At 41.1% G+C, this 24405-nt stretch overlaps 1 protein-coding gene across 2 annotated transcripts in view; it reads right to left on the bottom strand.

Annotated features, from left to right (window-relative positions):
- The window catches only part of HCLS1 (hematopoietic cell-specific Lyn substrate 1), a 34456-nt gene that overhangs the window by 1346 nt on the left and 8705 nt on the right, over positions 1-24405 (bottom strand). The window contains exons 4-13 of one of the 2 annotated variants that reach the window (XM_081085662.1): positions 22558-22687; positions 19655-19765; positions 17652-17706; positions 6728-6838; positions 5768-5823; positions 5050-5119; positions 2156-2367; positions 1322-1426; positions 284-566; positions 82-144 (exon numbers count right to left, since the gene is read on the bottom strand). In XM_081085662.1, the coding sequence (XP_080941788.1) occupies positions 82-144; positions 284-566; positions 1322-1426; positions 2156-2367; positions 5050-5119; positions 5768-5823; positions 6728-6838; positions 17652-17706; positions 19655-19765; positions 22558-22687 (1196 nt within the window). The remainder of the gene's footprint in view (positions 1-81; positions 145-283; positions 567-1321; positions 1427-2155; positions 2368-5049; positions 5120-5767; positions 5824-6727; positions 6839-17651; positions 17707-19654; positions 19766-22557; positions 22688-24405) is intronic. The other variant, XM_081085663.1, reaches the window with a different exon arrangement.

Here is a 24405-nt window from a genome sequence, read left to right as displayed (position 1 = left end):
TCTGTGACCCTCGGAATTCATCCCTCTCTCTTGTTTCAAGGACCTTCAGACACCAGACCCCTCAGGTCACTCCCAACTTACCTCCTTGGTAATCATACAGGGCTCTCGCTGAGATCCCAGCCCCAGCTGGACAGTCTGATGATCCTGCATTATCAGAAACATAAACATGGTCTCACCAACATGCAAAACAAATAGGTTCTTCTGGGTAATGGGGCAATGCTTCCTTTTACCCTCCCTAAGACCTGACCAAATTCAGGAGCTGATTCTCCCTTCTACCACTCACCAGCCACGGAGGAGGGAAATGAGGCATCTTCAGGTTCCAGCACATCCTCATAGTCCCCTTCTAGTTCATCATCTTGCTCATTTCTGTCCATATGTGCAACATCCTCATAGTCATTCTCAGGCTCTGGCTCTGGCTCCAGCTCAGGCTCCGGCTCAGGCTCAGGCTCTGCTTCATATATAGGCTCTGCTTCATACATAGGCTCTGCTTCATACACTGGCTCTTTCTCCACCTGGAGGCCTTCCAGAGTCCTGGGGGGTAAAGCTGGGGCCTCCTCATCATCATCCTGAGAAGAGACAGGGTGGAGCAGAGTAATTTGAATTCACCAGGAGCTGCCGCTCCAAAACCTTCCATTGGAGGACTGCTAAGACCACACCCATCACCATCCTACCACTTCTACCCTCTACCCTTGCTTCCATTTAACAGCCTCTCCTAGGATACACAGTCATTCATCCATTCTTCATTCCTCAACCTCCACATCTACCCACCCACTCAAAACAGATGATAGGAGGGGAATGTAAAAGGTTTGAAGAAAAGGAAGTTGGAAGCAGATTCCTTGGAAGACCAAGAAAACGTTGAAGCAAAAGCATATTATTGGGAATACCACAGCTAGGGTGACCAGCTCTCTTAGTCTTCCCAGAACTGGGTTGTGTCCCAGAACGTAGGACTATAAATTTTTTTTTCTTCTTAAAAGAAGTGACTCTTTTAATATCTATATAATGATTTCAGAGAGGAAGAAGAGGGAGTGAGAGATAGAAACATCAATAACGGGAGAGAAACATAGATTGGCTGGCTCCTGCATGCCCCCTACTGGAGATAGAGCCTGCAAACCAGGCATGTGCCCAGACTGAGAATCAAATGGTGACCTCCTGGTTCATAGGTCAACACTCAACCACAGACCACACTGACTGGGAAGGACTATCAGTATTGAGATCAGGACAGTCTCAGACAAACCAGGATGGTTGGTCATACTCTATGGCCCATCTTCCTAGGACATGAGGAGATGGGAAAGGGACAGAGAATCATTGGGGCTCTGCTTACCTCTGGGGGTTCTTGCCTTGAGGGCAAGGAAGGCAATGGATGTCCCCTGCTGGTTCTCACAGGCTCAGGCTCTGGTGAAGAGCAACTCCCTGGTGGAGGCCAGACCTACGGAGAATGAAGCATCTCTTCAGTAAGCAAGCAAGCCTCCATTTTCTCTCTTATACTGACTTGCAACACCCCCTCCTACCTCGGCCAATCCAAATCCAACTCATTCACCAAGATGGGCTCCAATCTGTAGTGATGGCTCTTTCCTCTCAGTTCCTGCAGCAATGATTGGCTACACCAGTGGTCGGCAAACTGTGGCTCGCGAGCCACATGCGGCTCTTTGGCCCCTTGAGTGTGGCTCTTCCACAAAATACCATGTGCGAGGACGCACATACAGTGTGATTGAAACTTCATGGCCCATGCGCAGAAGTCGGTATTTTGTGGAAGAGCCACACTCAAGGGGCCAAAGAGCTGCATGTGGCTCGCGAGCCAAAGTTTGCTGACCACTGGGCTATAGAGCTGGTGACCTGTCTTTCCGCAACCCAGGCATGTGCCCAGACCAGGAATCAAAGCTGTGACCTCCCAGTTCATAGGTCAATGCTCAACTGAGCTATGCCCGCCAGGCTTCTATTATACTGTGTAAAAAATCTTGCCCGTTTTTCTAACATTCTTGTATATATGAGGCCCAATAACAGAATGAAATTTTCCTGAAGGCAGGGACAGCAATTATATAGAATTTGCTTAACACAGGGGAAGCCTGTGCCTTATTTTCTACCAAAGATTTGGAACCTTTAAGCTCCTGTTTGGGCAGGGGTCCTGGATATGGATCCCAGAGCACCAAACACTCACCTGTGAGGAGATTTTCTTAGGCAATGGGGCCGGCACAACTGGCTCTTCCACAGTGGTTGCTGGTGGCTGAGCCTCGTGGGTTATCTTTACCAGGGCCTTTCTCTCCTGTTGTTTCTTGGCCATCTGCTGTGCTTTTTCTTCTTCTTCCCTCTTCTTCTTCTCCTCAGCCATGGACTCAAATTTTGCCTTCAGTCCACGGGCACCACTAGAAGCTATAGACATAGGCAAGAAGAATTAGGGCTCGAGGAGAAACCAAGATGGCGGCATAGGTAAACACCGGAAATTGCTGCCTGGCACAACCACTTCAAAAATACAACTAAAAGACAAAACAGACATCATCCAGAACCACAGGAAGGCTGGCTGAGTGGAAATTCTACAACTAAAAGGAAAGAGAAAAGCACTGAAACTCAGAGGAGGTGCGGAAGTAAAGTGCAGAGGTACAGAGGTGCACGCTGAAAGGGCTGGCAGCTGAGGACGTGGTGCACATGGAAAGGGCTGGCAGCTGAGGACACGGTTGTCTTTTTCAATTGGGAGGGAGTCTCAAGCTCCCAACTGCTCTGAACTCCAGTTCCGGGTGAGTCTCTGGGGACCCAGACTCATATGGGGAGAAACTGGACTGTCTGACAGCGGGCAGAACTCGAGGGCAGCTTTCTCTCAGAGGTGCTTGCAGTGATTACCGGGACACTGAGATGCGGGGCCTCTTAGGGTAGGGCTGGGGAGCAGCCATAGCTGCTTGCTCTGCCCTGTTGATACCCTGAAACCCCGCCCCACCCAAGCTGTGCACAGAGGCTTTAACATATGAAAGGCCTGGTCCTTTGCAATCTGAAAATTACCTAACAAACTGCAGCTGAGTCAGAGAGACCCAGAACTTCCAAAAGAAGGCCCAAGGCCCCACAGCAGCTTGAATTGCTTCACAGCTGGGCCTCATCTGGGCAACTCCAAACCCCAAACAAAGAAGAGGAATCTCGCCATAGCTCCTGCTGGGGAGCCTCAGGCAGAGGCTAAAGTAGCACCTCCTTAGAGACCCAAGAGCCAGTGTACCCAGTGGTCAGAGTGGAACCATCCAGATTACAACTCTTCAGATCCATAAGGGGCATACTCAGGGGGCAGACTCAGTGAGCACCAAAGCCCCACTGAAGCAAATCTTGCCCCAGAAGAGTGTCTCCAGCTCAGTACTCCCACTGCAGACACAGCTGATTCTCACAGCCAATTGGCCTGGAGGTCAATTCCTCCCAGTGATACCTACAACAATCAAGGTTTAACTACAACAAGACTGTGCACAAAGCCCACAAAGGGGTGCACCAAGAGTGTTCACCTCAGGCAATTGGGGAGGCTAAGCCACTGGGCCCTATAGGACACCTAGCACACAAAGCTACTCTATCAACACAGGGAAGCATAAAAAATGCAGAGACAAAGAAACAAGTCACAAATGACAGAAATGGAGGAAAGCAAACAACTGGATATAGAGTTCAAAACCACACTTTTAAGGTTTTTCAACAATTTTCTAGAAACCGCCAATAAATTTAGTGAGACCCTCAAGAAATCTAGTGAGACCCTCAAGGTTATGAAAAAGGACCAATTAGAAATTAAGCATACACTGACTGAAATAAAGAATATTATTCAGAGTTCCAACAGCAGACTAGAGGATCGCAGGAATCAAGTCAAAGATTTGAAATATGAAGAAGCAAAAATCACCCAACTGGAAAAAGTAAAAGAAAAAAGAGTCCAAAAATATGAAGATAGTATAAGGAGCCTCTGGGACAACTTCAAGCGTACCAACATCCAAATTATGGGGGTGCCAGAAGAAGAGAGAGAGCAAGGTATTGAAAACCTATTTGAAGAAATAATGACAGAAAACTTACCCTACCTGGTCAAAGAAATGGACTTACAAGTCCAGGACGTGCAGAGAACCCCAAACAAAAGGAATCCAAAGAGGACCACACCAAGACACATCATAATTAAAATGCCAAGAGCAAAAGACAAAGAGAGAATCTTAAAAGCAGCAAGAGAAAAACAATCAGTTACCTACAAGGGAGTACCCATACAACTGTCAGCTGATTTCTCAACAGAAACTATGCAGGCCAGAAGGGAGTGGCAAGAAATATTCAAAGTGATGAATACCAAGAACCTACAACCTAGATTACTTTATCCAGCAAAGCTATCATTCAGAATTGAAGGTCAGATAAAGAGCTTCACAGATAAGAAAAAGCTAAAGGAGTTCATCACCACCAAACCAATATTATATGAAATCCTGAAAGGTATCCTTTAAGAGGAGGAAGAAGAAGAAAAAGGTAAAGATATAAATTATGAACAACAAATACACATCTATCAACAAGTGAATCTAAAAATCAAGTGAATAAATAATCTGATGAACAGAATAAACCGGTGAATATAATAGAATCAGGAGCATGGAAAGGGAGTGGACTGATTATTCTCGGGGGAGAAAGGGGTGTGGGGGGTGTGGGAAGAGACTGGACAAAAATTGTACACCTATGGATGAGAACAGTGGGTGGTGGGAGTAAGGGCAGAGGGTGGGGTGGGAACCAGGTGGAGGGGAGCTATGGGGGGGAAAAAGAGGAACAACTGTAATAATCTGAACAATAAAGATTTAATTTAAAACAAACAAACAAACAAACAAACAAAGAATTAGGGCTCTCTTGGGTCAGGGGAGGGGGTGGAAGTGTAGCACTTTAAGGAAAAATAGACATCTGTCTCTTTATCCTCTTAACCTAATTTTTCTAGGAGAAAGAACCTGGGAATATGAGGATAGGGGCCAAATGTCCTTCAGCTAATCTAGGTAGTTGAAGGCATGGAGGAGGTAGTCTGGGGAGAAGAAAGAGTGAGAAAGGAGAAGCAGTAGAGGAGCATAGAGAAAGGGAATTGTTTACACTCACCAGCCTCTACGGGTGTCGTTTTCTTATAAGCTGTGGTTGGAGCCTCCATTTCATTGAAGCCAACAGCACTCTGCAGAAGAACAGTAGGGGTGTGTGTGTGGGCGGGGGGTGGGGGGGTATAAGGGTGGTGGTGGTGGTAAGGAAGTGGTAGTTACTCAGAAAGCAATATTAGGGATTGAGGCCACTGTAGGAGGTATGCTAACCATTTGATCCTCAACAGTTGGACAGGGTATTCTAATACTGTTGTTTTGTGGCAGAGAAAAGGGAAAAGAAGTTCTAAACTGGTGGGCTCAGCTCCCTTTTTTAATGTGCAGTGTACCTAAAATCTCACATCTCCAAATCCAGTTGCATGGAATGCAGCAAGGCCCTGGGTAATTTGTGAAGAGGAACTGGTACAGGGGAGATCAGTGACATGGAGTGGGAAAAGACTGCAGATTGGGATAAAGAATGCCAAGCAATCAATGAAATTTTAAACGTCATCTTTATCTGTCTCTTTGTCTCTCTCTGGCTCCCTTCCCTCTCCTCAGTTAAAGCTCAGGCTTCAGAAGACATGCTCATTAGGTGCTGAGGGCAGTCCATGGGGAGTGCAGGACACCAGGAGGACAGCCCAGTACACCTAGCTTTTTCTACCTTTTTTCCAGCTTTGCTTCTCTTCTCCATGCACATCCAGGGCAGTTTGGAAAACTATTCTCAAGACATTGGTGCTCTGGTACTTTACCTTATCCACTCGGTCCTTCTGGATTCCATACTGACCACCAAAGCCCTTGGCATAATCTGCAGGACAGAAAGGTCTGAGAGTCATCCAGGAGCTAAAATGCTGGACATGGGCGCGGAGAGGGAGCAGGGGAAGAAAGGCCAGAAGACAGAGAGGAGGATGAGGAAGTATGAGAATCAGAGGGTAGAGAGAGGCGAAGATGGGAAGAGAGGCAAAAGGATTGGAAGCAGAAACTTAGGAGAGAATGGAGAAGAGAAAGCTGAGAGTTGGAAAACATAAAAAGAAGAAAGTGATAGAAACGGGGGAGATGATAAGGAAGAAACAGAAGAAAATAAGGACAGCCCTCCAGCCATCCCCTATGCATCTCAGAGAGGAAGGAGACCTCTCTATCCTCTGTGAGGCAGAGGGGCCAGTAGGAATCATTGGCAAATCACACTCCTATCATCACCATCCTGTCTGTCTTCATCCTTTTCTCAGTGGTCCCTTCTCCTAAGCCTCCCCTTTCTGTCCTGCCCCTAATCTTACAGTTTCGCTCTCCACCGCTTTTGGTTTACCTCCACTGACCCTCACACACATACACATTATTTTTCACCCACCACCTCCACTGCACATCTGCCCCTCTATATTCTGGGTCCTCTGTGTCAGCTTCCAGAAAGGAAAGATGGTCCAGCAGGTGTGGCTCAGTGGTTGAGCATCAACTCATGCACCAAGAGGTCACCAGTTCAATTCTCAGTCAGGGCACATGCCCAGGTTCCAGGTTTGATCTCCAGTACAGTAGGGGTGTGCAGGAGGCAGCTGATCAATGTCAATGTTTCTACCTCATAGATGTTTCTATTTCTCTCCCTCTCCCCCTTCCTCTCTCTCTAAAATAAATAAAAACATTTAAAAATAAACAAGAACAGAAAGGAAGGGCTAAGGCTCTATGGTACTCTGTGACCTCCCTCCTCTCCAGTTCCGACTTACCTCTCTGGGATTCGTGTTTCTCTGTTTCTCCTTTGTAGTCATATCCCAGAGCTGCCTTGTCCCGTTTATCCTTTTCTACTCCATAACGGCCGCCAAAGCCATGAGAGTAATCTGCGATGGAAGGAGCAGTCATAAGAGCCCACTCTCAGGCCACAGGAAAGAGCCATTGAAGAGAAAATTCGAGAAGAATGGGTGACTGGGGTCTGGGAAGAGAGCAAGGCTTAAATATAGGTGAATTAAAGAGAAACGGTGTTCTAAACCATCTTTTGTTCACTGTTTTTATCTTCTCTCTCTTACTTCCCTGCCAAGATGAGATGATCATTTCAATTTTCTCCCCTCTTCAAGGAAGGGAAAAGTACAAAGAGTACAAGGAGAAGCTTTGGGGGGGGGGGGGGGAAGGCATATCTACATGAAATGTCTGCCTTTTCCTATTCCCATAAAAAAATTAGAAATGTCAGCTAAAATATAACAATTTTTGTTGTTGTTAATAGTGAAGCTAAAAAAAAAAATACTGGTTACAAAAACAAATAGATAAATCAAAGCAGTAGATTGAGGGCACTTATGAGCTGATGGCACAGAAAACTCAAGGGTGTTTTAAGTCCCAAAGTTATTGCTTAGGTTTAGAATCTAGGATCTGAGGGTCTGATTTCTATAAATAAACAGAGGGCTGAAGAGCAGGAAATGAGTCTCTGCCCACTTCTATAAAAGAGTTTTAGAAAAACTCTATTCACTTGTTCAGGGAAATGGTGAGGGTGCTTGTAGTTTGTTCAGCAACAAACTATAGGGAGGAAATTTACCTAAGAGACTTGTAAACTACAGTCTCACACCTAAGTGTATGGAACACAAATATCTAATTGTACACTACTCATATGTGAATTCTAAGCTGAGAAATTAATTTAAATACTTATCTAAGAAAATATATTCCACAGAAAGTGTAAGCATCAGAAAGATGTCACGAATATGAGGCAAAGTTGACCTCAAGACAAAATGCATTATAAGAGATTAGAGAATATATATATATAAAAGCATAAGCAACCGAACGACCAAATGACTGAGTGATGTGCACTGGCCACCAGGGAACAGACTCTCAACACACAGGATTGGGCTCCCTCCTGTCTGGATCAGGTCTGTGGGGATCAGGCTGAAACTGGCTATAAGACATCCCCTGATGGTTCCGGGATTGAGAGAGGGCACAGGCCAGGATGAGGGACTCCACCGGTGCACGAATCCGTGCATTGGGCCTCTAGTCCTATATAATAAAAGCCTAATATGCTAAGTGTCCAACTGTTCGTTTGACTGACTAGTCGCTATTATGCATACTGACCACCAGGGAGCAGATACCCTGACCCGTTGGTTAGCTTGCTGCTGGGGTCCAGCTGATGGGGACTGGGTGAGATGGGCCAGACACACCCTGGACCAATCCCACGGTCCCTCCTTGGCCCCAATCGTGCACCGGTGGGGTCCCTCAGCCTGGCCTGCACCCTCTCACAATCTAGGACCCCTTGGAGGATGTCAGAGAGCCAGTTTCGGCCTGATCCCTGCAGGCCAGGCCGAGGGACCCCACTGGTGCACGAATCCGTGCACTGGGCCTCTAGTACAATAATAAGAAAACAATTCATCATTCATCAGTAATATGAATGCTGGCATAATCTTATTAACAGAAACAAAATTCATGAAGCAAAAACTGACAGAAGCAGAAAGAAAAAGAGACAAATTCATATCATAGTTGAAAATGTTAATACCTTTCTCTCATGAATTGACAGAAATTTAGACAAAAGAATCTAAAATTATAGGTCTAAATTACATTATCAACAAGACCCAGTTGACAATTACAGAACACTATAGACCCAAACTGCAATATACATTTTTTAATGTACATTGGTACATTCACCTAGATCATATGCTGAGCCATAAGTTTTTAATACATTCAAAAGATTGAAATAGTAGATGCCATATTCTCTGATCACAATAGAATTAATTAATAATAAATTTATCTAGAAAATTCCCCCCAAAACTTGGAACATGAAGAGTCTTCTTTGACTCTTGGGTCAAAGAAGAAATCATAAAGGAAATGAATGAAAATTTAAACACACATGACATTGTGAAATGCAGCAAAAGCAGTATTTAGAGAGAAATATATAATTTCAAGTGCATATACAGGAAATAAAGGGTTAAAACTCAATTACCTGAGCAATTCCTTTAGAAGCTAGGAAAAGAACAAACTAAACTCACTTTAAATTGAAGAAAAAAAAGATAAAAGCAGAAATCAATGCAATTTTAAATGCTAATTAGAATGGACAGCAGAACAACTGTCTGGACAACCTTCCAGATGAAGCCGGGCGGGGTTATGAGGTCAGGGCTGTGAGGGCCGAGCCCCTTGGTATGAAGCAGAGCCTATATATGCACAAATTTCGTGCATTGGGCCTCTAAGTATATCATAACTGACTAAAAAAAAAAATTTTTTTTAAATGAAAGACTAAATAGATCTACATCTATTTAAATTGAATTTATAGAAAAGGGTTGGAGAACCAAGATGGCGGCATAGGTTAACGCCGGAGTTTGCTGCTTTGAACAACTACTTCAAAAGTGAAACTAAAAGACGGAACGGACATCACCCAGAACCACTGGAACGCTGGCTGAGTGGAAGTCCTACAACTAGGAGGAAAGAGAAACGCATACGGACACTCAGAGGAGGCGCAGTGCTGAAGTCAAATTCTGAGGTGCAGAGTGCGCGGAGCGGGCTGCCGGCGGAGGGCGCGGTTGGCGTTTTCAATTGGGAGGGAGTCGCAGACTCTGAGCTCCAGATCCGGGCGAGTCTTTAGGGACCCAGACTCAAACGGGAGAAGCGGGACTGCCTGGCTTCGGTCAGAGCGAGTGCAGCTTTCTCTCCGAGCTTTGCAGCAGGTGCTGGGACTCAGAGAGGCAGAGCCCCTGGGGACAGGACTGAGAGCCGCCATAACTGCTCTCTCCGGCCCACCCTGTTGATCCTGTGCGACCCGCCCCGCCCAAGCCCTGCACAGAGGCATTTGCCGGATAGCCTCAGGCAAACGCCAGATTAGCACCTCCCTAGAGGACAGAAGTTCTCTCACTGCTGACACAGCTGATTCTCATAGCCACTTGGCCTGGAGGTCAAACCCTCCCTGGAATAGCTACAACAATCAAGATTTAACTATAAGACCACGAACAAAGACCACTAGGGGGTGCACCAAGGAAGCATAACAAAATGCGGAGACAAAGAAACAGGACAAAATTGTCAATGGAAGATCTAGAGTTCAGAACCACACTTTTAAGGTCTCTCAAGAACTGTTTAGAAGCCGCCGATAAACTTAATGAGATCTACAAGAAAACTAATGAGACCCTCGATGTTATATTGGGGAACCAACTAGAAATTAAGCATACACTGACTGAAATAAAGAATATTATACAGACTCCCGACAGCAGAACAGAGGAGCGCAAGAATCAAGTCAATGATTTGAAATGCGAGGAAGCAAAAAACACCCAACCGGAAAAGCAAAATGAAAAAAGAATCCAAAAATGCGAGGATAGTGTAAGGAGCCTCTGGGACAGCTTCAGGCATACCAACATCAGAATTATAGGGGTGCCAGAAGATGAGAGAGAGCAAGATATTGAAAACCTATTTGAAGAAATAATGACAGAAAACTTCCCTCACCTGGTGAAAGAAATGGACTTACAGGTCCAAGAAGCGCGGAGAACCCCAAACAAAAGGAATCCAAAGAGGACCACACCAAGACACATCATCATTAAAATGCCAAGAGCAAAAGATAAAGAGAGAATCTTAAAAACAGCAAGAGAAAGAAACTCAGTTACCTACAAGGGAATACCCATACGACTGTCAGCTGATTTCTCAACAGAAACTTTGCAGGCCAGAAGGGAGTGGCAAGAAATATTCAAAGTGATGAATACCAAGAACCTACAACCAAGATTACTTTATCCAGCAAAGCTATCATTCAGAATTGAAGGTCAGATAAAGAGCTTCACAGATAAGGAAAAGCTAAAGGAGTTCATCACCACCAAACCAGGATTATATGAAATGCTGAAAGGTATCCTTTAAGAAGAGGAAGAGGAAGAAAAAGGTAAAGATACAAATTATGCACAACAAATATGCATCAACAAGTGAATCTAAGAATCAAGTGAATAAATAATCCGATGAACAGAATGAACTGGTGATTATAATGGAATCAGGGACATAGAAAGGGAATGGACTGACTATTCTTGGGGGGAAAAGGGGTGTGGGAGATGCGGGAAGAGACTGGACAAAAATCATACACCTATGGATGAGGACAGTGGGTGGGGAGTGAGGGCAGAGGGTGGGGTGGGAACTGGGAGGAGGGGAGTTATGGGGGGAAAAAAGAGGAACAAATGTAATAATCTGAACAATAAAGATTTAATTAAAAAAAATTAAAAAAAAATAAATTGAATTTATAGTGAAAAATATATTTTAAATGGTCCTTTACTATTAAGACTTCTAAAATTAAGCCAGACATAAAGGCAAGATTTCTCTGTATGGGAAACTTAATCAAACCACAGCCCATGAAATTCTCATAAAACAAATATCTCTCCCCCACTGAAATAAATTCACAAACAAAAATCACAACCCTCAACAAAATAAACAACCATGAGGAAAATAAAATAACCATAGAAAAATTGGCACCCCCAAGAACTGCAAATAATATAAAATAAACATTTTTTAAAAATGATTAAAGAGCTTAAAGAACTGGTGGGGTGGTGAGGTGGGGGGCGGGGTGGGATATAATAAAAGCAACAGGCCATAGCCAGGTAGCTCAGTTCGTTAGAGTGTCATCCTGATAATGCCAAGGTTGTGGGGTTTGATTTTTTGTCAGGTCACATACAAGAAACAACCAATGAATGCATAAATAAGTGAAACTACAAATCAATGTTTCTCTCTCTCTCTCTCTCTCAAATTAATAAAAATAAATTTTTAAAAATGAAAGCAACAGGACATTATGGAAAAAGAATCAGGAGATTTAAAATAAAACCAAGGGAAACTTCCAGAAATGAAAATATCTGATAGAAAGTTAAATACTTAATAGTTAGCTTAAATAATTACTAAAGCCAGCTGAAGAGATAATTAGTGAACTTAATATAAATCCAAAGTAGTTACTCAGAATGCAGCACCAGGAGATAAATAAATGGAAATAGAGAAGAGAAATTGAGATATCAAGAACACAACTTACCAAAAATTTTGAGATGCAGTAAAAGCAGTGCTTAAGGAAAAACTTATAGCATTAAATGCATATTAGAAAAGGAGAAAGAAAAAGTAAGATTCAGTAATCTAAGTTTCCACCTTAGGAAACTAGAAAAGAAGAGCAAATTAAATTTAAAGTAAGCTGAAGAGAGAAAAAAAAATAGAGAAAAAATAAATAAAATTGAAAACAGAAAATTAATAGAGAAAATCAATACAACAAAAGCTGGTTCTTTGAAAAGGTCAATAAGTCACTAAGCCTCTAGCCAAACTAATAAAAAAAAGGGGGGGTACAAATTAATAAGATCACAAATGAAAGAGGGGACATCTCTACAGATCCCACGGAAATTAAAAGGATAGTAAAAGAATACTATGAACAACTCTATGCCCAAAAATTTGAAAATCTAGATGAAATAGAACAATTCTTGGAAAGACACAATCTTCCAAAACTCACACAAGAAGAAACATATAATATGAGTAGGCCTATAGTTATTAAAGAAATTGAATCAATAATTAATAATCTTCCAAAACAGAAAACACCAGGCCCTGATGGGTTCATTGGAGAATTCTATGAAACATTTAAGGGAAAAAATATGTATCAATTCTCTACAAACTCTTTCAGAGAATAAAATCACAGGGAATAATTTCTAACTAATTCTAAGAGGCCATCATTACTCTAATACCAAAACCAGACAAAGATATTACAAGAAAGAAAACTATAGACCAGTATCTCTCAAAAACATAGTTTCAAAAATCCTCAACTAAATATTAGCAAATTGAATCCAACAATGTATGAAAAGAATTATACACCATGACCAAGTAGGATTTATCTGAAGTATGAAAGGCTGGTTCAACATTTGAAAATCAGTTAATGTAATCCATTAACAGACTAGAAAAATAAAACCACAGGATCTTTTCAATAGATACAGAAAAAAAGCATTTGACCAAATCCAACATCTCTTCTTTTAAAAAAAGAAAACAAAAAACTTAGTAAACCAGAAATAGAGGGGAACATTCTAAACTTGATAAAGACAATTTACCAAAACCCTACAGCTAACATCATACCTAAATGGTAAGAAACTTGAATATTTCCCATTATGATCAGGTACAAGGTAAGGATGGCTCCTCTCATCATTCTTTTCAACATTGCACAGGAAGTCCTTGCTAATGCCATAAGGCAAGAAAAGGAAATAAAAGGTACACAGACTGGAAAGAAAGATATAAAATTGTCTTTGTTTACAGATGACATGATGGTCTGTGTAGAAAATCCAAAAGAATTGATATGCATATTCTTGAAACTAATAAGGGATTATAGTAAGGTAGCAGAATATAAGATTATATACAAAAGTCTATTGCTTTCCTACATACCAACCATGAACAACTAAAATTTGTAATTAAAATACAATACAGCCTTAACCAGTTTGGCTCAGTGGATAGAGCATCGGCCTGTGGACTGAAAGGTCCCAGGTTCGATTCTGGTCAAGGGCATGTACCTTGGTTGTGGGCACATCCCCAGTAGGGTGTGTGCAGGAGGCAGCTGATCGATGTTTCTCTCTCATTGATGTTTTAAACTCTCTATCCCTCTCTCTTCCTCTCTGTAAAAATATCAATAAAATATATTTTTTAAAAATAAAATAAAATAAAATACATTTACATTAGCAACTCCAATAAAGAAATACTCAGGTATAACTTTTAAAAATACACAAGATCTATATAAGGAAAATCCTGATTAAGTAAACCATAGAAGAACTAAGTAATGGAGATATATTATATGCTCATGAATAGGAAGACTCAATATTGTCATGATTTCAGTTCTTCCCAGATTGATCCATAGATGGAATGCAATCAAAATCAAAATCCCAGCAAGTAATTTTTTGGATATTGACACTTGATTCTAAAGTTTATATGGAGAGGCAAAAGACCCTAAGCCAACACAATACTGAAAAAGTAGCCAACATGAAGTTGGAAGACTTGATGCTATTTGACTTTAAGACTTGCTATAAAGTTATAGTAATTAAGACAATGTAGTGAAAGAATAGACAAATAGATCAATGAAACAGAATAGAGAGCCCAGAAATAGACCCCATAAGTATAGTCAACTAATCCTTGACAAAGGAGCAAAGGCAATATAATGGAGAGAAAATAGACTTTTCAACAAATAGTACTGGAACAATTGGACATCCATATGCAAAACAAAAATGAATCTAGATATAGACATTATACCTTTTTAATTAACTCAAAATAGATCATAGACTAAAATGTAAAATGCAAAACTATAAAACTCCTTGCCCTGATTGGTTTTCTCAGTGGTTAGAGTGTTGGCTCTTGAACCAAAGGATAGCGGGTTCGACCCCTGGTGCCAGTCAGGGTGCATGCAGAAGGCAACCAATTGATGTGTTTCTCTCACATCAATATTTCGCTCTCTCTCTTCACCCCTCCTCCCTTCCTTCCACTCTCTCCTAAAAAAAATGAAGAAAAAAATATCATTGGGTGAGGAGATATATATATATATATATATATATATATATATATATATATATATATATATATATATCCTTTAAGATAGTGTAGGAGAAAACCTAGATGACCTTAGGTATGGCGAACTTTTTAGATACAATCCATGAAAGAAATAATTGATAAGCCTGGACATAATTAAAATTAAAAAATTGCTTCGTGAAAGACAATGTCAAGGAAATGAGAAGACAAGCCATAGACTGGGAGAAAATATTTGCAAAAGACACACTGATAAAGAACGGTTATCCAAAATATACAAAGAACTCTTAAAACTCAACAATTAAAAAACAATTTTAAAAATGTGCCAAAGATCTTAACAAACATCTTACCAAAGAAGATATACAGATGACAAATATGCATATAAAAAGATGCTTTAAATCATATGTCATCAGGAAAATGTAAATTAAAATGAGATACTAAGTATATGCCTATTTCAATGGCCCAAATCCAGAACACTCACAATACCAAATGCTGGTGAGGATGTGGAGCAACAGGAACTCTTATACATTGCTGGTGGGAATGAAAAATGATACTTTGGAAAACAGTTTGGTAATTTCTTACAAATCTAAACATACCATCAACAAAACAAAAAGATAATCTACTGAAAGAAAAAATATTTGCCAATGATACATTCAATAGGGGGTTACTATAAAAAATTTATAAAGAACTCATATAACTCAACACCAACAAAACAAACAATCCAATGAAAAAATGGGCAGAGAACCTGAACAGAACATATGAAAAAATGTTCAATGTCACTAATCATCAGAAAATGCAAATTAAAACCACAACCAGATGTCACCCCATACCTGTCAGAGTGGCTGTTATCAACAAATCAACAAACAACAAATGTTGGCAAGAATGTGGAGAAAGGGAACCCTCGTGCACTGTTGATGGGAATGTATATTGGTGCAGCAACTATGGAACACAGTATAGAAGTTCCTCAAAAAATTAAAAATTGAATTATTTTATGACCCAGTGATTCCACTTCAGGGTATATATCTGAAGAAACCCAAAACACTAACTCAAAAAAATATATACACCTTTATGCTTATTACCAAGATATGGAAACAACCCAAGTGCCCATCAACAGACGAGTGGATAAAAAAAGTGGTGGTATAGATATACAATGGAATATTACTCAGCGATAACAATGCATGAAATCTTACCATTTACAACAGCCTGGTATGACAGAGAAAGACAACTATTATATGATTTCACTTATATGTGGGATCTAAAGAGCAAAACAAACAAACAAAATAGAAACATACTCAAAGATACCAAGGAAAGACTGACGGTTGTCAGAATGGAGGAGGGTTGGGGGACTAGGTGAAAAAGGTGAAGGTTTGAGTAGTATAAATTGGTAGTACAAAATAGTCATGGGAATGTCAAGTACAGCATATGGAATATAGTCAATAATATTGTAATAACTGTATGATGCCAGGTTGGTACTTGGAATATCAGGTGGACCACTTTGTAAAGCATATGACTGTCTAACCACTATGTTGTACACCTGAAACTGATACAAAGTAATATTGAATATAAACTTTAATTGAAAAAAATTAAAAATTGATAAAAGAGTGAATATAGACTTAGGGTAGTTATGATGTATCAATGTAGATTCGTCCTTGGTAAAAAAAATAAAGGGAGGGGGTGTATGGTAAATCTCTGTACCTTCCTCTCAATTTTGTTGTAAGTCTAAACTTCCTTTTTGAAAAAAGAGACATCAGCTTGCCGGGCATGGCTCAGTGGTTGAACATTGACCAATGAACCAGGAGGTCACGGTTCGGTCCCCAGTCAGGGCACATGTCTGGGTTGGGGGGTCAATCTCCAGCCGGGGGCATGCAGGAGGCAGCCTATCAATGCTTCTCTCTCATCATTGATGTTTCTATCTCTCTCTTCCTCTCCCTTCCTCTCTGAAATAAATAAAAAGAGAAAGTGAGAGATCAGGAAGATAATGAAAAGTTCGAATACACGTCTAATGTGAGTTGCAGAAGAAAAAAAAAGAAGAGAGGAAAGTCATTATCAAAACAAAACAAAAAGCCTGAGGACTTTCCATAATGAGTACTTTGCAGGTTGAAGAGGATGGATGTCTCATGTAAAATAATAAAAAAACATCTTGACATATTCTGATAATATTTCAGAATATCAGAGACAAAAGAAAACCTTTCATAAAATAAAATTTAAGAAAACAGAGAAACAGAGGCAATAAAGCTTCGAACAGACTGTCTAATTACAGAGGGAAGGCTGGGGCATGTTGGGGGGTGGGGGAAAGAGATCAACCAAAGGACTTGTATGCATGCATATAAGCACAACCAATGGACACATGGCACTGTGGGGGGTGGGATGAGGGGCATGTGACAGGGGGTAGGAGAGGCTGGGGGAAGGTCAATGGGGGGGGAGGAGAAATATGTACTACTATGTGTAATACTTTAAACAATAAAATTAAATTTAAAAAAGAAAAAGAAAACAGAGATAAGACATATTATCTACAAAGAAATGATGATGACATGAGAGATACCAGAGATAATGAAATAATATCTGCAAAGTAATGAATGGAAAATAATAATGAAGAGTGGAAGAAAATAAAAGATTTTTTAAAATAAAGCCTGAGAGTTCCTTCATAGACTCGCTGAAAGAATTATCAAAGGGTATACTTTAGCAAGAAAAAAATAGAAGAAGCCAGGAGGAAACAATGAAATACAGCAAACAATGATGAGGGGGAGTTGGTAAATATGTGGGTCAATTTAAATAAGTATTTACTAGGTAATAATCATGATTCAATTTTGTGGGGTTTATCAACACATAGAGCCAATATACCAGGTAATAATAACTGTCCAGCTGGTACAAAGAATGTAGGATGCAAAAAGAATGTAATTAAAATATTCTATATATCTTATATTATGCAGGAAGATATAATGTTTAAATTTAAGTCAGAGATGCATGTTACAACTTAAGGATAACCTCCTAAAATAAAGGCGTAGAATTTTTAATCCATTAGGGAATAAAAGGGGGGACTAAATAAAACTTGATCAATCTCATAGAAAGTGGTAAAGGAGAAAGGACGAAGCAAGTACACAGTTGGATTTGAAAATAAATGAAATAGTGAGGAAGTGGGTTATGGAACTAAAAGGGAGTTGACAGCTGTGGCTATTTGAAGTCTGAGCAGAACAGCAGGGTCCTTGCCTTTCTGAGATGTGTGTTTCTCCACTTCTCCTTTGTAATCAAAGCCAACTGCTGACTACAAAGAAATGGAGAGAAAATTGGTTAGTCAGAGCTGACAATGCTTCCCCTCTCTCATTTATCCTTGCTCCCAGCTTAGCCCAGAGGTTCATTTATAGGGGCTCAGGCCTGTGTATGGGGGTTTAATGTAGAAATTGATAGTACTGACAGGCTAGTGTAGAGGCAGCGTGCTACAAATCAGTGAACATGGACTCTGGACACAGACAGTTCTAGATTCAAATTCCACCTCCCCTACTTAGAGTTGTTTAACTTTACACATACCCTTTAATATTTGAGCCTCAGTCTCTTCAAATATAAAATGAAAATAGATTTACCTGTTTCATTAACCTCAATTGTAAAATGGAAGAAATGATCTCTCTTCATTTGGGATGTTGTGAGAACTAAATGGGGCAAAGTGTGTAAAGTGTTTTCATTGGGTTACTCAGTAAATTAGTGCTTTGCTTCCTAACCCTCATGACAGTAAAATGGGATAACAATTCCTTGAAAACTATAAAACACTGTAGACATGTAAGAAATAGCATCCTATTCCTAACTAATTATGCTGTGCCTCTTTTCTTTCCCTACACAGAGATGTGGGTTTTGGTGGGATGAGAGGCAACCAGGAGAGTCTGGATCCTAGCCGCTCCTGGGACTGGATATAAGTAAATAAGTATTGACCAACACCTAACATCACCAACTGGCTCAGTAACTATGGGTCTCTAAGTGAGTCTAGATTTTGCATCTTAAAGCTAGCAGTATGTAATGTTGCTTGATTTACATGACACACTGATTGTTTAGGTGATTCAATGTGTGGCTGTGAGGCACAAGATGAAAGAAAGAACAATGAAATGTTAGGAAGAGGCCAAGATGAAAGAAAAATTCCAACCTGATTAGAGGAGACCATAACATGCTCCATATTCCATTACTGCCTTAAAACATTGCCCTCTGCATATTTCCTTTCCTTTATAGTATGTTTTTAACTTTTCTGGTGTTTTTCCCATCTACAGTAAAATAACATCTAACACTTAGCTTTAAGGATTCGGGCCCACCGAATAAACAACTGAAGGTTAGAAAGGAATTTCAGCAGCTATGAAGGAGATGTCTTCTTTGTGTAGCTGCAGGGGATTCATACTATTCTGCACCCACCACAATGCAAGACCAAAGAATCTGATCTACTAAGGAGTGAAACTGACAACATCAATGAGTTATCAATTGCACTCTTGTGACCACTCTGTCATCTGTAATCGTCCCTTTTTTCTCTCTTTAAAACTACTTTTTTATTTGTGTGTTTTGTACAAAGGAATCTTTAAACACCTGGACTTCAGAGATTTGGTGCTAAGTCTTGTTAAAAGTAACCTTTACCTTCTAAAACATTGTCACCCTAATTAGTTGTTTTACTTGATTATTTTTTAATTGATTATTTGCTGCCATGGTAATAACATTTAAGCTGACATCTCTATTTTCCTGAAAAGCATAAATATACAGGGTGTCCCCCAAAAATGTATACACATCTTGAATGATTAAACAGTCAGTGTTTACGAACATACAGTTCAGTTTCAAAATTAAGTGAGCTATCAGTTGTTAAAGTGTGTATACATTTTGGGGGGACACCCTATATTTATAAGGTGTTTATGTTTGACCAAAAGAGGAGCTTTGGAGCTTCCCTCTTCTCTCTTCATATAGACTAGGTATAACAAGAATCAATGGTTTGAGGGATTCCTTATTCAAACAAAGTTTGAGAGTCTTTGTCTCATTTAAATTACTACCTTTCAGCTCAGTATGTGGCCTCCAGCAGGGGCCCAAGGAACTTGCTGAGGGAGGTCACAGGAGCTGTCCTCGTGCTGGACCCTCCTCGAGTCCACTGCCTTGTTTCTCACAGAAGACCCATAGACCCACGTTCAAGGGGGAGTGTTGGTAAGTCCCACAGGCTCTCAGTTGGGTGGTGTGTGGAGAGAACAGTTACTTACCTTGTCTGCCCTGTCCTTCTCAACTCCGTATTTGCCCCCAAAACCTCTGGCAGCATCAGTCTGAGAAGAGTGCTTCTCCACCTCAGCAACATACTCATGGCCCACAGCACTCTGAGAAAAATCAAGGACGGAATGAGTGACAAGATAAAAATGACCCTCAAGAAATAAAATGACACAGAGACAGGCTGGGATGTAAGAATACAGGAAATTCAATTCTGGGTCAGACTTTTAGCCTCTGCTAGTAGTGCCAAGGATGACAAGGATGGGAGAGCAAGGTGACTTCTGGAGCCTTGCACATCCGGATTCTTCTCTAACACCATCAAGATCCCATCATTCAGCCATAGCCGGTTTGGCTCAGTGGATAGAGCGTCAGCCTGGGAACTGAAAGGTCCCAGGTTTGATTCTGGTCAAGGGTACATGCCTGGGTTGTGGGCTTGATCCCCAGTGGGGGACTTGCAGGAGGCAGCCGATCCATGATTCTCTCTCATCATGGATGTTTCTATCTCTCTCTCCCTCTTCCTTCCTCTCTGAAATCAATAAAAATATATTTTTTTAAAAAAATCCCATCATTCAGGAAACTCACATAGAACATGCTGGGAACCAGAAGGATAGAGACTAGGAAAACAGAGCTGTGGTTAAACCAGAAACAAAAAGAGAGCTAAAACAAAGGCTTTGTAAATCAAAACAGAAATGAGGGTGGTTACTGGGGAGAGACCAAAGGAGACTGACTGGATGCCTTAGTCAGGATTGAATATTCACATAAACAGCCAGGTGCTTTTGTTTTGACTCTTTTCTCCCTTATGAGCATCAAATTCAGAAATGTCACCTGAGCCCTAATATTTAGCAGTGACTGACTCTTTCCCAACGGAGGTTGATAGCGAATATTGGGACTAATCCAAGATGGCATGTCACTTAAATCTTTTCTATTCCCCTCCACTTTTTACTCCATCTAATGTTTTATTTTCTATTTGGTCCTAAGAGTTATGTATCTTCTAATATTTATATATGGACTAGAGCAGGGGTGGGCAAACTTTTTGACTCGAGGGCCACAATGGGTTCTTAAACTGGACCGGAGGGCCAGAACAAAAGCATGGATGGAGTGTTTGTGTGAACTAATATAAATTCAAAGTAAACATCATTACATAAAAGGGTACGGTCTTTTTTTTTTTTTTAGTTTTATTCATTTCAAATGGGCCGGATCCGGCCCGCAGGCCATAGTTTGCCCACGGCTGGACTAGAGGCACGGTGCACGAAAACCGTGCACTGGGTGGGAGGTGTCGCTCAGCCCGGCCTGCACCCTCTCACAGTCCGAGACCCCTCAGGTGATGTCCCCGGGGGATGGGCCTAAGCTGGCAATCAGACAACCCTCTCACAGTCTGGGGCTCTCAAAGTCCGGGACCCCTCGCTCCTTACTACTCACCTGCAGCCAAGGCAGGAGAGGCTCCTGCCACCACCGCTGCACTTGCTGCACTCGCCAGCTATGAGCCTGGCTTCTGGCTAAGCAGCGCTCCCCCTATGGGAGCAAACTGACCACCAGGGGGCAGCTCCTGCATGGGGCCAGGGAGGAACATGGGAAGTTGGCCAGCCTGGGAGGGACCAAGGGAGGGCTCCAGGGCATGTCCGGCCAATCTCGCTCAGTCCCAATCGGCCGGACCCCAGCAGCAAGCTAACCTATCAGTCAGAGTATCTGCCTGCTGGTAGTCAGTGCACGTCATAGTGAGCGGTTGAGTGGCTTTAGCATATCATTAGCATATTATGCTTTATTGGTTGAACAGCCAACCGGACAACCAAACATTTAGCATATTAAGCTTTTATTATGGGGTCTGTGTAGATCAATTTTGCTTGTTGAATTTAAGAATGCATGACTTCTTTTTTGTTAGAAATTTTATGGGAGAATACAATGCCTATGCTGCACTTCACACAATGACAAAACAAAACACCTCTTAAAGGTGAACTAAAAGCTTTCATTGGATTTTTTTCTCCTCAAAAGTAAACCATTTTTCTTATAGAAATACATCTCTATCTTTGAGGTCAGGCAAATCAATGGAACATATGATTCAATATACAAGCATCCTTTTATCACAAATTTACAGCATCTAATCAATAAAATAAAAACTATTCATATTGGAGGGCTTCTCATGGATAAATTCACATCAATATTTTTCACACTTATGTGCATTTCATATAATATATAATATATAGTACACAACACTAAATATATAATAAAGAAAATAATAAGAGAAGTTGCAACCCTATATAATAAAAGGCCAGAGACCATAAGCGTAATGACCAGAACGACCACTTGACCAGTCACCATGAGGTGCTTTGACCACCTCTCAGTCCCTCCCTCCAGCGGCTCACAGGCTCTGATGGCAGCATGGCCAACGGGGAACCAAGGTGAGTGGTGGTGGGGCGGGACTGGCGAGCGGGTGGAACAGGCAACCTCTTGGTCCCTCCTCCCAGCCCACAGGCTCCGGGGAACCAGAGCCATGCTGCAATCAGGGAACCATGGCAAACCAGGGCATGGCAGCAGGGTGGGACTGGGGAATGGCAAGCAGGCAGAAGATGGCCCTGTTCGCAGGCTAGGCCTAGGGATCCTACATGTGCACGATTTCATGTGCTGGGCCTCTAGCATAGATATAAAACACAAACATTTAAAAGTAGTAATTTATTTTAAAACACATTTTCCCCTTCTCTACTTATGTTCCCTGTCCCCTCGGTCTAGGAGTTACAGTGTAGCTGGGCCTACTATGGCCAGCCCTTCTCAATTTTTTGGCTTCTATTTTTTGCTGTCTATAATTTATGTGTCGATATAGGGAAAAATGATACAAATAACAAGTGAAATAACATAATGAATGAATCTTTTTTAAAAAAATGAAGCAAATATCTCCCTTTCAGCTCACCTTGTCCATTCGATCTCTTTCTACACCAAATCGACCTCCGTAGCCATGGGATGCTTTGGGCCCTGATTCCAACTCCTTCTTCTTGAGACTATCATGCTCCTCTGACACTTTATTCCTCAGCTGGTGGATGCTGGAAGTAACCACATGACAGAGACTTGTATAACACAGAGAAGCCAACAAACCCTCCTCCCTGAAAAATTGAAATCTTGAGGTGTGACCTATTTAGTTTTAGCAATAACCTGCCCCCAAAGTATACCAGAGTTCGGTCTGGGAGTAAGAGATTAGTGTGGTTTGCATACCATAGCCTGATTTAAACTTTCCATAAGCCAACAGTTTTTTCTCTAGTCTGTTATTTTGCTCACTAAATAACGTGCTGATATTTAGTCCAATTTTTGTTGTTGTTAAACCTTACCCCAGGATATTTTTTCCATTGAGTTTAAGAGAGAGTGAAAGGGAAGGGGGAAGGAGGAGAGAGAGGGAGAGAAACATTGATGTGAGAGAGACACATCGATTGGCTGCCTTCCACATATGCCCCGACTGGGACCAGGAATCAAACCTGCAACACAGGTATATGCCCTTGACCAGGAATCGATACCTATATTCTAGTAACTGGGGAATTATTTTCCTCTCTGAATTAATTCACTTTCTAGCAATTAGGTACTCTATCTCAAGAAGCACAAAAATATTCATGTAGGCTTTTACCCATACAATCTAGTCTTGGGAGTTTACCTTAAGGAAATAATTTTAAATATGGAAATGCTTAATGTCTAATGATATTCACTGAAACATTGTATATAGTAAAGCAAGAACCCAGAAACAAATTATATGGCAATAACTGAAGAATAGTAAGTAAATTGCATTATTATCTTTCAATAGCATACTAGGAAGTCATTTAAAATAATGGTTATGAAAAATGTAGCACTGGGAAATTTATCTGCATATTACGCATTTTTTGTATTTTCTTGTAAAAAACGAATGCCCTTTACCCTCATTCCTAACTCTGATAATCACTAAGAGAACAAAAAACTAATAAAAACTAGTAAAGTTCACTGTTATCACTAATTGTTGCAACACTGAGGCTCAAATAACGTTGATTTGGGACACCTCTATCACTAAGAGAATGTAACACCAAAAGGAGGCATTCTCCTTACTTCACTTCCACCTTTGCCATAGGGGTGGAGAGCACCTCTGCATATCTGTTTGGTCTGAGGATATGAGGTGGTAGCTCAGCACTAGCACCAATACGTGACAATCAAGACTGATACATATAAAGGCCCCTGGGGATTCTTAGAAACTTTTAGGCAAGAGAACCCTAAATAAAATAATTGACTTCCTACAGCAAGAAATGAACATTTAGGGAATTGAGATAGTGATGTCACTGGAACTTCACTCACTCAGGAAAACCAGATTACATTGGTTACCGGTAGAATGGCCATTTCACAGCACAAATTCTCCTCTTTCATGGAAGACTAGATCCATCTGGTGGCCTTGTAGTATGAGCCCATCAAAGGTCTTTTTACAAAGCCTGCTCAGCTTTAGTCACAGTTAATTTTAGAAAGCTGGCTTTGAACCAGATGAAATTAAACTAAGTGCTGGAAGAACCCTCTGTTCCCGTGCCTGCTCTAAATCCTCTGGCAGCAGCTAAGGCAGAGATCCTGTATTGCTAGCTCAACAGCACTAACACTTTAGAACTGTCTGTGTCAAAAAAGATATTGGTTCCAAGAACCATAAATGACTGATACTTCTCAACCAGAGTACTCAGATGAAGAACAAAGAAAATGGAGCTAACCATTACTTTTAAATGGGATAAGTCTGCAAAGTTTTAATGAGTGCAATGATTGCTACATG

Source organism: Myotis nattereri, assembly GCF_964212035.1.
Source record: "Myotis nattereri genome assembly, chromosome: 3".
Taxonomy (NCBI): domain Eukaryota; kingdom Metazoa; phylum Chordata; class Mammalia; order Chiroptera; family Vespertilionidae; genus Myotis; species Myotis nattereri.
Note: the sequence above shows the minus strand (reverse complement) of the source record. Positions and strands in the feature narration are given on the sequence as shown.